Source organism: Notolepis coatsorum, assembly GCF_963971535.1.
Source record: "Notolepis coatsorum genome assembly, chromosome: 3".
In the NCBI taxonomy this organism is placed as follows: domain Eukaryota; kingdom Metazoa; phylum Chordata; class Actinopteri; order Aulopiformes; family Paralepididae; genus Notolepis; species Notolepis coatsorum.
Genome location: NC_140167.1, coordinates 88,788,346 through 88,802,422, shown reverse-complemented (window position 1 = coordinate 88,802,422; position 14,077 = coordinate 88,788,346). Strand labels below are relative to the sequence as shown.

Below are 14,077 nucleotides of genomic sequence, written 5' to 3'. Positions count from 1 at the left end.
CATTTTGTCACAGGAAAGATTTGCCTCTAGGATGGAACCTAGGTATGTAATTTCATCTTTCCTTGTGACAATATTGTCACCCACTGTAACTGAGAAGCTGTTGGTCTTGCTGAGTTTGTTATTTGAACCGAAGAGAATGGACTCTGTTTTACCCAGGTGTAATGATAGTTTGTTATCAGCGAGCCAGGTGCAGATTTTGCCTAGTTCCGAGCTGAGGGTTTTTTCAACCTGTAACTTGTTCTTGTCAGAGACCAGCAGGGCTGAGTCGTCCGCGAACAGGAACAAGTTGCAGTCACAAGCTGACGACATGTCATTTGCATAAATTAGGAACAGTAGCGGACCTAGTATGCTTCCTTGTGGAACACCACAGCTCACTTGAAGGGGGAGGGGGGGGGGGGGGGGGTACCGTTTACTTCCACCATCTGTTCTCTCCCCTCCAGGTAGGATTGCATCCAGCTCACTGATAGACTATCAAAACCAATTGCTTTTAGCTTAGTGTCGAAGGCCTTTTGTAAGTCCAGCATGACCATGCCGCAGTATTTGCCCGCGTCCACCTCTTGTTTGATGTGGTCGTTCAAAAGAGAAGGCTAAGTTTACTAAGCTCTTGCTTTGACGCGCTAGACCAAATGGCTGGGCAGTAGTCAAGATGGGACAAGACTAAAGATTGTACTACCATTTGAATGGTTGTATTCATTAGGAGGCAAGCATTTCTTCTTATTATGGAGATGTTTCTACTCATCCTGGTAACCATGTTATTAATCTGAGTAGACCATAATAGTGCCTCGTCAATAGTTATACCCAACAATTTGGCCTCCTTCACTTGTTCAATACCAGCGTCTTGTAATGAGAGACTCAGTCTATGATCCGACCTTAAGGCATATTTAGAGTATAAGACATTTTGTTTTTGCTACATTTAATTTTAGTCTGTTTTCAGTTATCCAATTCGAAATCATAAATAATTCACTCTGAAGTATCTTATTCACTTGTTCTGTGCTCTCAGCGGATGCATATATAATTGTATCATCAGCATAAATCACCATACCTACACTTTTCAATACATAAGGCATATCGTTTACAAATATAGAGTAAAGAAGGGGTCCAAGACAACTTCCTTGGGGAATACCACACTGGAGTGTTACCATATTTGACATGGAACCATTAAATATAACACATTGTTGTCTATTAGACAAGTAGCTTCTCATCCAGTCCATGGCAGTGTCTTCAAACCCATATGTGTATAATTTCAATAATAATAGGTCATGATCTATGATGTCGAAAGCCGCACTGAAATCCAAGAGCACTGTACCCACAACTCATTCACGGCCAACCACGACAATAGTTGGGTTATCTTGCCAACCACTGAGCGCCAAAACCCGAGTATAGTCGGGTTTTCTATCGCTGTCATTGTTTTTTCTTTTATTCGATTTTAATATCCTATACACTCTCACGGACCTCTGTGTTACGATTGGAACTCATTCTGAGACCCCGAGAGTGCAACACCGGCCGAATCCTGCTAGGTGGCAGTATCGCCTACCCTTTGAAACCTTATTTCACACTGTGTGTTACATTGTATATGGTCCGGGCGGAGAGTTTAGACCAAGCCAAGTGAATCGCTTCATCTGAGCACTTTGGAACGCGTTCAGCACACTTCATGCATATTTTCTGCCAGTTCATGTCAGGGACCCGATGGACATCAATACTGGAAATCGCAATCAGACAATTGGAATATTATTTTTGGGATACCTCCTAGTAAAGGTAAGGACTATATGACATCAATCTACTTTGATCCAACAATGATTTCACATCGATCGCAACGATCATATTATGTCACGTACTCCAAAACGTATGCCGTTGCTGACGATCAGAGCATCAAAAAACGCGACCCCCCCCCCCTTTGATGCATTGATGAAACATAATACCTATTATATATCTTTGATTTGGAAGTAGTAACGTGTCCAGGCGAGCAACGCGAACACCTTTAGCAAAATTCACATAGCGATCCATAGCTTCCAGGAATTAGCCAGGATCACTCTGAAACTATACAATATTCACCACGGGATAACACGTGAATGTATACATGAAAGAATCAACTATTTTTTCATGTTGGACGAGAGATAGTGACTGTCAAATGAGCCATAGTATTGTCTCCATAGCTATAATATAGAATATAGATATAGCTCTGCAAACATCGTGACGCACAGTGAAAATCCCTATATTTTAAAGCGTGGCCCATTGACTACAAGGATGGATAAAATGGCTGGCGCTGAAAGTGTTAAAGAAGGACTTCGAGTTTTTTTTTTTTATATAAATTACGCCATATTTTGGCTCACTCTGATTCCTGTCTTGTGTCGTGCATTTGGGGTGGCTCACAAACCATAACAGAAGCCTCTCTGTGGTTTTCTTAGAGAGACCTGTGATAAATGCATTACAGTAGTCTAACCAGCTAGATATGAATGCATGAATTAGCTTCTCAGCATCGTATGATGGTCATACTTTTGCTATGTTTCTGAGATAAAAGAACAATGTTTTGGTCACCTTGTTAATATGAGAATTGAAGTTCAGTTCTGAATCTATGATAACCCCGAGACTTGTGACCTCAGATTTGATCCAAGGGGTTAATCCTCTCAGGTTCTTTTTGGGAGCCGATAAAACGAATTTCAATTGTTCTCATTTAGTTTCAGGAGTTAATAGCTGTATCATTTGGTTCAGCAGATAATACAATTGTGTATCATCTGCATAGCTGTGGAAACCTACATTATGTTATCTGATGATATCACCCAGTGGTAACATGTAAAGGGAAAATAAAGAGTAAAGGACCTAGGCAACTCCCTTAATTGTTGTCATATACAGTATCAAATCAAATTTATTTGTAAGGCCCGACAACACACGTTAATGTCCCCATGGGCCGGACACGTCTTCTTTAAACAAGTCAAGAAGAAACATCACAATAAATCAAGAACAAAACAAAAACACCATAAAGTAAAATTTTTTTTTAATAAATGCAACACTCCCAGACATACTCTACGCGAAGGAAAAACTCACTAAAACCTAGCAATAGGAAGGAGGAGAGAAACGAGGGCCGTTCAAGGGGGGATCTCCCTTCTTAGATGTCGGTGATAGTAGTGTTGTAATAAAACAGGAGAAACAGTTGGTAAGCATGCACTCATATGTGTAATGAAACACAGATAAGTGCATGCAATAGCAACTGAACATTTTGAAAGATATAAAAAAAATTGCTGATGGCGGATCTATTTGAGGCATATCTCAGACATATGGCCTCCTAGTCTAACATAGAACTTCCGCCCTCTGATGTATGTTTTGAACCAGTTTAGCACATCTGAGTAGTCTGAGAAACTGACAAGGTTTTCAAGACAATTGATTCGAATATCATGATCAATTGTATCGAATGCTGCACTGAGATCGAGCAGGATAAGGATGGAGACCTTATTCTCGTCCGAGTTTAGTCTGAGGTTGCTGATTATTGTGGTGAGGGGAGTTTCAGTGCTATGATGTTTTCTGAAACCCAGACTGAAATTCTTCTATGTTGTTTTCTTCAAGAAAGGAATTTATTTTAACTGAAACTATCTTTTCAAGTACTTTACTAATGAATGGGAGGTTGGATATCGGTCTATAGTTTGCCAGTGCATTACTATTAGTTTTTTTTAATAAGGGTTTTACAACTGCTGTCAGATAACTCTGTTTTGTGACTAATACGGTTGATGCGGTTTTGAGTTCAATGGCAAGATATTCCATCGACATGAACTCACCTAGTTCTGTGATTCTAAACAAAAGTTTTGAGGAGAAAATGGCTGCAATTGATGAAAGCTATAGTGGACAGGTCTCTATCATTATTGATGTAGCTGTGTGTCGTTATTAAGCCATATCTCCACTAAGCAGATGCAATCTAAGTTATTTTCTTTAATCAGATCTAAAAAGGTTTTATTATTCAGATATCTGACATTTAGGGGGGCTAATTTTATTTGTTGGACTTCTAGGTCATGAGAGATCTCCTTTGGCTGGACCTTGATAACGTTGAGGTTAACAGCACGTGTAGGCCTATTAGATGGTGTGTGTTTATAGCTTTTACCACGCCATTGGCTGGTTAAGATTACCGGTATATTCTGAGAGATGGCATGTACTATCCATTTAATCCCCTTTTCGGTATTTGCAGGGTGTTGATTTTATTTTATTTTATTTTATTGATGGATTAAAAACACAGAACAAGGATCCAAAGGATAACATGAGAAAGAGTAAAACCCTTATTTCCGTCATGGTCCCAGGGCTGTTAGGCCACAACAAAAACACGACAATAATACAAAACTCATACATTTAAAACATTATTAGACTACCTATCGCTAAAATTGTATACCCCACAATAACTAAAAACTGACAATAACACAAAACTCATACATTTAAAACATTATAAGACTAACCTATCGCTAAAATTGTATACCCCACAATAACTAAAAACTGATTGGAAACCCATTCAAACTATAGGGGGCTAATCCTCTATTCTGTCCATGAGCCACTTCCTGACGCTTCTCTTGAAGCTGTTGAGGCTCAAGCTCTGTTTGATGGGGATAGGCAGCTTGTTCCAATCCTGGGCTCCAGAGAAAGTAAGGGAGCACTGGCCCAGTTTGGATCGGAAAGAAGCAGGCTTCAGGTTTGCTATGTTTGCTCTAGTTCTGTGGTTGTGGGATTCGTTGACCGGGGTGAAGTAGTTCTGTAGTAGTGTTCATCTCCTCTAGTGCATGATGGGCTGATTTGATCAGCTCTTTCGGGGACATTTGATCAGATGAGTTGCTATGGTTGCTGGTGGCCCTGTGTAAGACAGGGGACGGGACGCCCCGTGTTGTACCTCGTGATGTTGGGTGTTGTCCTTGGTGGTCACCAAGGCATGACATAGATTCGCTGCCAATAATTTGGATCCAAAGCGGTTCAGATGAAATCCATCTTTCTGAAAATGGTCTGCACAGTTCCAGAACACATTAAAATTGTCAATGAATCTCAGTCCATGTACATGACAGGCAGATGCTAGCCATGAGTTGAAATTGAGTAGTCGACTGAAGGCTTCTTGCCCTCTGCGAAAGCATGCAATTGGTCCACTAATCAGGATACATCTTGATGTATGATCTTGAAAAATAAATCTTAACATAAAAACCTCAACCGTCCTTTAAACCAATGACAGTAATGACAAGTGCAATTGGCCCATCCAGTTTGAACGTTGGATGATCCTACAGGGACGATAGCTGAGTCGATCGCAGCCTGCACTGTGGGGGGCCTGGCAAGCCCAGGACAGACTGGACTGTCTCCCTGGAAACTGTATGCATGGTTGAAGAGTGATATTGCGTCTCTCCTCCACGCTGCGCCGAGCCCAGAGAGTGGAGGGAGAAAGGAGACAGAGGGGATCCTGGTTTCATGGCTTGCATTACATGAGAGTGAATGGGGGTGATGACGGTCTCCAGGCACCACCTGTGTGGTGCAGCCACCTACAGTACCTACCTCTCTGGAAGAGAAGCTCTTTATTTGGACGAGCCGGCGGCACAGATGGAGCAGTTGGACAGATAGACAGACCAACCCTCACTATGAGATAGTGCGTCAGGTCTCGGGTCTACTGTCTGACGGTTTTGCAGAGGAAAAGAAGGGTTGATTCAGCGTCCTTAAGGTAAGGGTGGTTTCAGTGTCAGCCAGGGCATGGGAGATGGTGGATCTTGGAAGAGTGTGTTGTCTGGAGAATGACCATCCAGTAGGACTCTAGAAACCATCTCAACTACAGTACGTGGATTGAGGAGTGAGGAAGACCTGCTCATTCAACTGCTTCTCTAGAGCCGCTTTCATTTCCCAAGCATGCAGCCATCCATAATGGCTTTCAAATGCAAAAGTCTAGCTTTTTTTTTCTTCATCTCTCTCTCCCCCCCCCCCCATGCCGTGATGTTTTGTCAGAATCATTCTTCCTTAGTACTTGCATGTGATCACGATTAGCACACTTGTGTAAATATTTGTATTTCTTGGTGTAGTGTTAAATATTCTGATCTTAATGCTGTCGTTCAGGTATTTTTGAAGGACCACTTTTGCAATGAGTGAAGTGGAGACGAAAAAACGTCCTATAATTGCTGGCAGAGAAAGGGGTGAGTTTCTTAACGGCTTGTTATTACAAACGGTCACCTGTTTAGAAATGCTCTCTATACTAGGAGGTCATAAGAAAATAATAATAGGATAGGTTTCAAGGGGCTCTATATAAATGTGTTAACTAGTCTCTCCGTGGTCATTGGCCATCAGACTATATTTCATAATTTCAGAGGGAACGTTTGAAGGCTGTGTGATTCAGTGCACACACAGACTTGCCGGGACTCGCCCTCTCCAGCTCCCAGTAGCCGTGCGTGTGCACATGCCCACCGAACACGTGCATGCTGATGTGATGCGTGTGTTTGGATGTTGTATGCTCCCCGGAGCGCCGTTGTCCTCTCTAGGTGTGGAATGTCAGCTGTTTGTCTGACCCAGCATGTCTGATATAAGCACCAATCACATGCAAATCATCCATTTAGGCCCGCAGCTCCAGGCTCATTGGCTGCTATTTGTTTATTTATTTAAGTGTCACTCAGAGGAGGAGAATGCTGATCAAATCGTAGGATGATCAAAGGCATCCCATTATTTGTGGAGCCATGGTTTGAATAAATAATTGTTCAACATTATACAGTATATTGCACACAAGTCTTGTACGAGGCTGTATTCTCAGACTATAAATGTGATATATGATGATGGTATGTGTTTGCAGTGTGTGAGTGTGCGTGAGTGAGTGTATGAATGAATGATCGTTACATTTATATAGCGCTTTTCTAGAGTCAATAACAAAAAGGCAAAGGAGAGGAGAATAACATATGAACAGTATATAATGAAGAAAAAGAACAAGCAGCCATACAGTAGATGTGACACTGATGCACAGGAGTAACTTAATGTGTTGATGATTTATGATGAAATTAGATTTTAATTGATTTTTTAAATATAGATAAGGAGGTTGTTGACCTCAATGATGAACTTAGAGTGTTCCAGAGTTTTGGACCTCTAAAGCTAATGTTGTATTGATGGCTAGATGTCCGACAGAAAGGTAAGTGGAGTTTATTACTATGGTTTGTTGGATATGAGTGAATTTCTGATGAAAAGATGAAGAAACTATGGAAGGTATCAGGAAGATCTTGCCTATTGTTAATGAACTTGTATATGAATGAGCATGTTTGAAAGGTATTTAGTTTGTCAATTGTTAGTAGGGAATATTTGCGGAACAGAGGTGCAGATGGTTCATATCTGGTAGAGTGAGAAATCATCCTGAGGAACCTCTTCTGGATTATGACTAATTTGTTAAGATATGATGGATATGTTGCAGCCCAGACTATATTACAGTAGTTAAGGTAAGGAAATAAAAAGCTATAATACAACGTTAGATGGGCAGAGGGGTGTATCATGGGGCAGACCTTTCTCAAAATTCCAAGCATCATCATTGGCTTTTTGCAGACATTGTCAATGTGGTTATGCCAATTCAACCCTTCATCTATAGTAACTCCTAAACATTTTGTGAATGGCACTTGGAGAATTTAATTTTAGATTCTTCTTTAGGGTAGTACTTATTTTTGTTGCAGAAGACCATGAAGTTAATTTTTTTTTACATTTAGAGTAAGCTTGTTATATTGAAACCAGTTAGAGACTATTTCTAGTTCCTCATTCACGCATACAATCAGGGACTTGAAATCATGATGAGTAGCTATGAGATTGGTGTCATCCGCGAATAATAATGGTGGTAGAGTATTACAAGACATAGCCAAATCATTAATGTAAAACAAATAATAATAAAGAGCCCAGAATAGAACCCTGTGGAACCCCGAAGAGGATCCTTGATTTAACATATGAGCATCCATTGGATGACACAAACTGTTCTCTGTTGTCTAAGTAGTTTGTAAACCACTTGAGGGCAATATACTGAACACCATATCTATTGAGTTTAGAGATGAGAATGTTGTGGTTGACAGTATCAAAAGCTTTGCTCAGATCTAGAAAGACACCAATAGCCATTTTTTTGTCATCAAGTGCTGAGGAGATGTTATTGTCGAGCTGTATACTGATGGTTATACAGGATGTTGTTCTTAGTTAGATGGTTGGAGATTCTTGAGTATACCAGTTTCTCTAAGACTTTTGAAAAGCAGGGCAAAATAGATATAGGACGGTAATTGCCAAAGTCCTTTGGTAGCACCCAACCTTGGGTTATGCAGGCTCAATGGCTGCCATACACTGGCACCAGACACACATCACACTACACAATGGCTGAACGGCTCAGGAGATGGGGATTGATGTCAGCCAATTACGGGGGGGGGGAGGGATGATTAGGTATCCTTGAGTATGTGAGTGACATTGCGTCTGTCTCCAGGGCCGGGGCCTGGCCGCTATGCATTACCCACCACCATCGGCTTCATGGGGCACGACTTCACGAAGCAAGCCAGCCCTGCTTACTCCTTTCATGGCAGGATGAGCAACAACAGTGAGTTATTCACTGGTCCTTCAAACTGTTTATGAAAAGCTTTTTACATCATGACTTCTAGAATTCAACATGTTACAAATGTAACCACAGATGCAATACCTAGAAATACTAAGGTACCCGATTGACATGTTGGCTATAGAGCTTATAGGTCCCTTTGTATTCCCTGTTGCAATGTTTGTTAATACAGGAAATAAACTGGGGCCAAAGCTGTTCCCTAGCAACGGAATAGCAACAGAATACTTGTATAAAGGTCTATATCAGCTTAATTTGATGCAATAGTTGATAATGGCCACTGGGGAGAGACATCACTGCATGACTGGGCTAGTTGTTGCTGGTCTGATTGAAATGTATTACTTCCAAAACTACTACCACTTAATAAAGACCAAGTAATGGACTCCAAGTCTGTAATGGTCTCTAATGGAATACACTAGAATATAGAGTATTATTTAATAGAGAAACTCTAGTATATTCCATAGCAATATACCAATAATATCATAGCAGAGAGGTGATCAAATAAAATAAAATAAAATAAAATAAAATAAAATAAAATGTATTTGTAAGGCCCGACAACACACGTTAATGTCCCCATGGGCCGGACACATCTTATTTAAACAAGTCAAGAAGAAACATCACAAAACAAAAACACCAGGAAATGCAAAATAAAATGTAAAATAAAAACATTTAATTAATGCAACATCCCAGACGTACCCCACGCGAAGGTAAGGAAAAACTCACTAAAAACCTAGCAATAGGAAAAAAGCACCACAGGCAATGTGGAGGGGAGAAACCTTAGGGCCGTAGAGTTGGTGAGAGTTGCATTGGCATCCGTTTCTATATAAAGCCATAATTGGAGATTGCCCAAATTATCTCACTTCGCTATTGGAGTGGACATCTGGACCCTATGGTACACGATCCAATTGGCTCACACTTAAAGCACCATGAGTTTGTACTGAACTTGGGAAGTCTGCTTTAAGCTTCTGTGCTCCTGACACATGGAACATCATACAACAAACTCTTAAAACTCAGTACTTTGGTCTCCGTTGGTCCGTTTAAATCCTTGGTCACCAAACATTCCACCATAATCTGCAGCTGTTTTAATTTATTGTACAAACTCTACTATATTTGCATTTATTGTAGTTATTATGCAAGTATGCTCAACATGAATTTGAATTGATGCCCTCAATGAATTTGCGAGAGTTGAAATAAAGATTGATTGAATGAATAACTTAAGAGTTAACTTATCTGTGCCAATACTGATCATTTAACATGTCACCTTGTGGTTGTTGTGGCCTGTAGTGTACAGTGTTGATTCCAGTCCTGGGCCTCAGTACTACATAGATGCAAAAATTACTCGCTTTGGTCGGGATGGCAACCCTGCATACTCAATGCTGGGAAGAGTGAGAGGTCCAAGTAAGTTCTCATCTAAAACAGGTAAATAAACATAATCTTCAGAACTAAAATGTAAAACTAAAGTAATGAGTGTCATTACTGTATGTTCAGCTTCAGCATATTTCATTCAAGGAATTACATTACATGGTATAGACTAATTCCTGTTTGTGATTCTGGACCCTTGTACAATAACAGCATTTGTCTTTGACAGCACTTTGTGTCTAGTGTCAGCTGCTGTAACTGAATTTCTAACCCCCCCCCCCCCCTAACACAGTTACTTTACCATGTGGCGTTGACATATTGCTCTACGACGCAAAATAGCATGGACTACATCGCGCCATACGTACCTTATGTATACTTACTCAGACTATACATTTAGATTATAGTGTTTATTGTAACCATATGTATTGTAATGTATAATATAATGGATATAAATACTGCATACAGACCCCTCATCTGCACCTTAATTACATTGCCTACTGTACTTGCTCATATTCAGTTAATTATATTGTTTACACAGATTATTAACTTTTCTACTGTACTATAATTGTATTGCCTGTATCGTCTTCTATTACCCTGCCCCTACCTGTACCTCCCCTCCCCCCTGCTGCTAGCTATGCCTAAATTTCCCCAAGGGGATCGAATAAAGGAATATCTTATCTTACATGGTACTAATTCAATTATTTTTCATTCTCAAGAGACTATATTCCAGACGCCTGGACCAGGTGCGTACAGCCCTGAGAACGCTCCACCATGCAACACTCGGCGCAGAGCGCCCTCCTACACCATGGGCTCTCGCACACTCTACCGCCCCGTGGACTCAGTTCCTGCTCCCAACAAGTACTCTCTGCCTGCACTCATGGGCCCACAAGTCCCAACAAAGCCTGCTAGCGCAAGCTACACAATGTCAGGTCTCTACAAGACAGGGGGTCCATCGGAGGACCTGTCCCAGACACCAGGCCCTTGCAGGTACAACAGCACAGACCCCAGTGTTTATTTGCGCCGACAGCCCGCGTTCTCCATGCTGGGTCGTCATAAGTTGCCCAGGGACGCCACTAAGAAGCCCGGTCCTGGAACTCATAACCCGGAGAAGGTGACTGTGAACAAGCCCCGCCCCCCGGCCTTCTCTCTGGGCATCAGACACTCGGAGTTCATCACACCACTGGTTGTTAATGTAGCCGACTGAATGATCCCCCACTCTTCTGTTGTTTTACCTTGTTAATAAGACAGACCAACTTGTGTATTTGTTTTTTTTACCAAGTCAAAGTGCTGGCCTAGTGAAAGTAGAACAGAGAAATCCCAGCATTATGTGTTTAGAGAAGCATCAATACAGAAATAAAGAAACACATTTATTCACTCATGTACTGTACAACAACAGAATCGACAGAAACTTGACTCATTGTCAAAATGTGTAATATTAAATAACATATGTACAATAAAGCAACCGACAGGATAAAAAAGGAACGCCTTTAGTCTTTTAGGAACAACATGCAAGCTTCTCAAGAAGGAAAACAAAGGCCTATCTGACTGGTAAATAAATAAACTAATCTGGACAGGTAACCTTAATAACATTAACTAAGGACAAACTAATTATATTCAATCAGTGTGATGTTTCCAGGACATAATCCATCTTCAATGGTTGCTATCCTGCTTGGCCTATGGAGCTGCGCTCTGTTCCAACTCCTTGGCTGCCTGTTTGCCTCCATCATACCTGCAAATAACTGATGGAGGCATCTATCATACCTCCAAGTAACTGATGGGGTTATCTATCATACCTCCAAGTAACTGATGGGGTTATCTATCATACCTCCAAGTAACTGATGGAGGTATCTATCATACCTCCAAGTAACTGATGGAGGTATCTATCATACCTCCAAATAACTGATGGAGGTATCTATCATACCTCCAAGTAACTGATGGAGGTATCTATCATACCTCCAAATAACTGCTGGAAGGAGGTTTTTTTTTATCTATTAAAAACAACCAATAAAAGGGTCTCTATATTATATACCAAAATATATGGAGACAAAGTACATGTTGTCTTGTATGTATGGTCCGAAGATCATATCAATCAATAGTCATGGTATCCGGTATTTGATCGATGGTTCTCACTCATTCCTTGGGGAGAAGTCTTCTGAAAAGCAATATGTGTGGTTCTGGAAAGTACAAAACACAAGGAGAGTCTGTCAACATTGAGTGGATGATAGGAGACCATATATAGCACAGTGGCTGCATGTAGGGCTGGAAAATACACCCTATTTTCAAATGTTTTGCCTTTCTCTCTTCTCAACCCATGAATCCCCCAATTTTTAGTAGTTATGCCAATTCCCTTCCTGGTCATTGCACACATTGCCCCACTGTTGGTCTGGGGAGGGTGTGTAGACTATCACATGCCTCCTCCGATACACGTGGTCGCCTTACAGCGAGGAGTTTCACTGGGAGAACGTAATGCGTGTGGAGGTTCACGCTATTTCCCTCAGATGACAAATGTGACAATCTGACAATTGTGTCGGTACTAGGGACGACTGACCAAGCCGGAGGTACTGCTGCCGACAGCTGGATGTGATCCCAGAGTCTCTGTGCTGGTAGGCGAGTGCTTAGACCTCTACGCTACCCAGCCGCACCAATACAAGTCTAATTTTGACTTCTTATTATTATACTATGTATGTATATATATATATAATATGGGAAACTCAAAACAGAAATCTATAATCAAGTATATAGATTGAGAATCTATAAATCTATGTATTGAGAATTGATTATGAATCAAATTGTGAACTGAATCGAATCATGACCCCAAGATATGAATATGAATCTAATTAAATCGTGAGATTCCCTGAATCGTGCACCCCTTTTTATATTGCACATTGCAGTAGTATTATAAAGATATTGTGATGGAAATTGGATGAGAGAAGACCATTTTGAATTGTATTACAAGATGATAATAATGTAAAAATGTCATATCACCTAGTAATTCTTTGTACTGGAAAAAAAGAAAGTGTCTGCTATATATGTATACTGCCATCATCAAAACTAAGAAAGATATTGTGATATTTTTGGGTGAGCCCTGATCATATCGCCCGGCCCTGAAATTCTGAAAGGCAGAATTTCTGTGTCTGTCTATTCATCCAGACATTCTTGCTGGGTTTTAATAAGGTTGCTCACCTGGCTTATGGATCATGTAGTGGATCCAGCCCTGGCTCTGCTGAACACCCAGACCCCTCCATTCTTCCTCTGTCATCAGGTGGGAGGAAGACACCAGTTTGGACAGCTGCTTTGGGAGCACAACGTGCCTATGATGGAAGAGATTATTTACAAGTTTCAAGGATTATTACCATAGCATTGTCATTATTATGTTTTATAGCAGGATATTTGTAATGTTAAAGCAGCATTATTTAACACTCAACCTTACTATGGTTAACTTGATCTCATAGCTATTAGCTGGTTCACTGAGGTAAGATAGACACCGAGGATGGGCGGTAGTATAACGGTTGAACCAGTATACCGGTAGGAATCCGTGCCACGGTAGAGATTTGCCTCTACTGGATGTACCGGTAGAAGGCTACTTTTAGGCTCTTTGAATGTAAAAATACTTTCACATTTACAGATGTAACACACAAAGCTAGTGAACTGAAGTGAGCGAGGGATAATGGATGGATTATCCAATGGGGGGTCCGGGAGGGGGGGGGGGGGGGGGGGTACGAGCTAGAGCATAATAGGTTTTTAGATAACAGGTATTAAGGGTATATCCTGTATAAGACAATTAACTAAAATGTGATTTCATTGGATGTGCACTGTCAACTAATGCTTGTATATCTTATCGTGTGTGTCATGTTTGTTTATGTGTTTGTTTAAAAAAGAATAAAAAAATAAAACAAAAAAAAAGCTAGTGAACTGTGCGCTGCCGTTAAAAGATAATAAACTAGTTTGTGTGTGGAAAAAGACATGCGAAGAAGTTGGCCCATTATTGGCTACTAAGACATGATGCATAGTGAAATGGAGGACAGTGAGCGTGATGCTGAAGCTCCTGTTCCCGACGCAAACAATGATGAAGAATTAGTTTGAAAGAAAGGGGCTTCGTCCATCATCTGGACGTGGTTTGGGTTTAAACCACATTTCCTGCTAGCAATGTCGAGCGAGAGTTGTTGCCGAATGCGCACA

The 14,077-nt window shown here is 40.8% G+C and overlaps 1 protein-coding gene and 1 long non-coding RNA gene across 2 annotated transcripts; one reads left to right on the top strand and one right to left on the bottom strand.

The window, feature by feature from the left end:
- Nucleotides 1-6,076: 6,076 nt before the first annotated feature.
- Nucleotides 6,077-11,102, top strand: cimap1d (CIMAP1 family member D; the record flags this gene model as incomplete). Its single annotated transcript, XM_084309932.1, has 4 exons — nucleotides 6,077-6,128; nucleotides 8,417-8,527; nucleotides 9,824-9,937; nucleotides 10,615-11,102. 4 exons carry the CDS (start codon nucleotides 6,077-6,079, stop codon nucleotides 11,100-11,102), a joined length of 765 nt encoding a protein of 254 aa, XP_084166058.1.
- A 150-nt stretch (nucleotides 11,103-11,252) lies between these two features.
- LOC311225246 lies at nucleotides 11,253-13,220 on the bottom strand. The gene is made up of 2 exons (XR_014619493.1): nucleotides 13,082-13,220; nucleotides 11,253-12,072 (listed from the first exon to the last, which is right to left on the bottom strand). It is a non-coding gene; the product is annotated as an uncharacterized lncRNA (long non-coding RNA).
- Nucleotides 13,221-14,077: the final 857 nt, after the last annotated feature.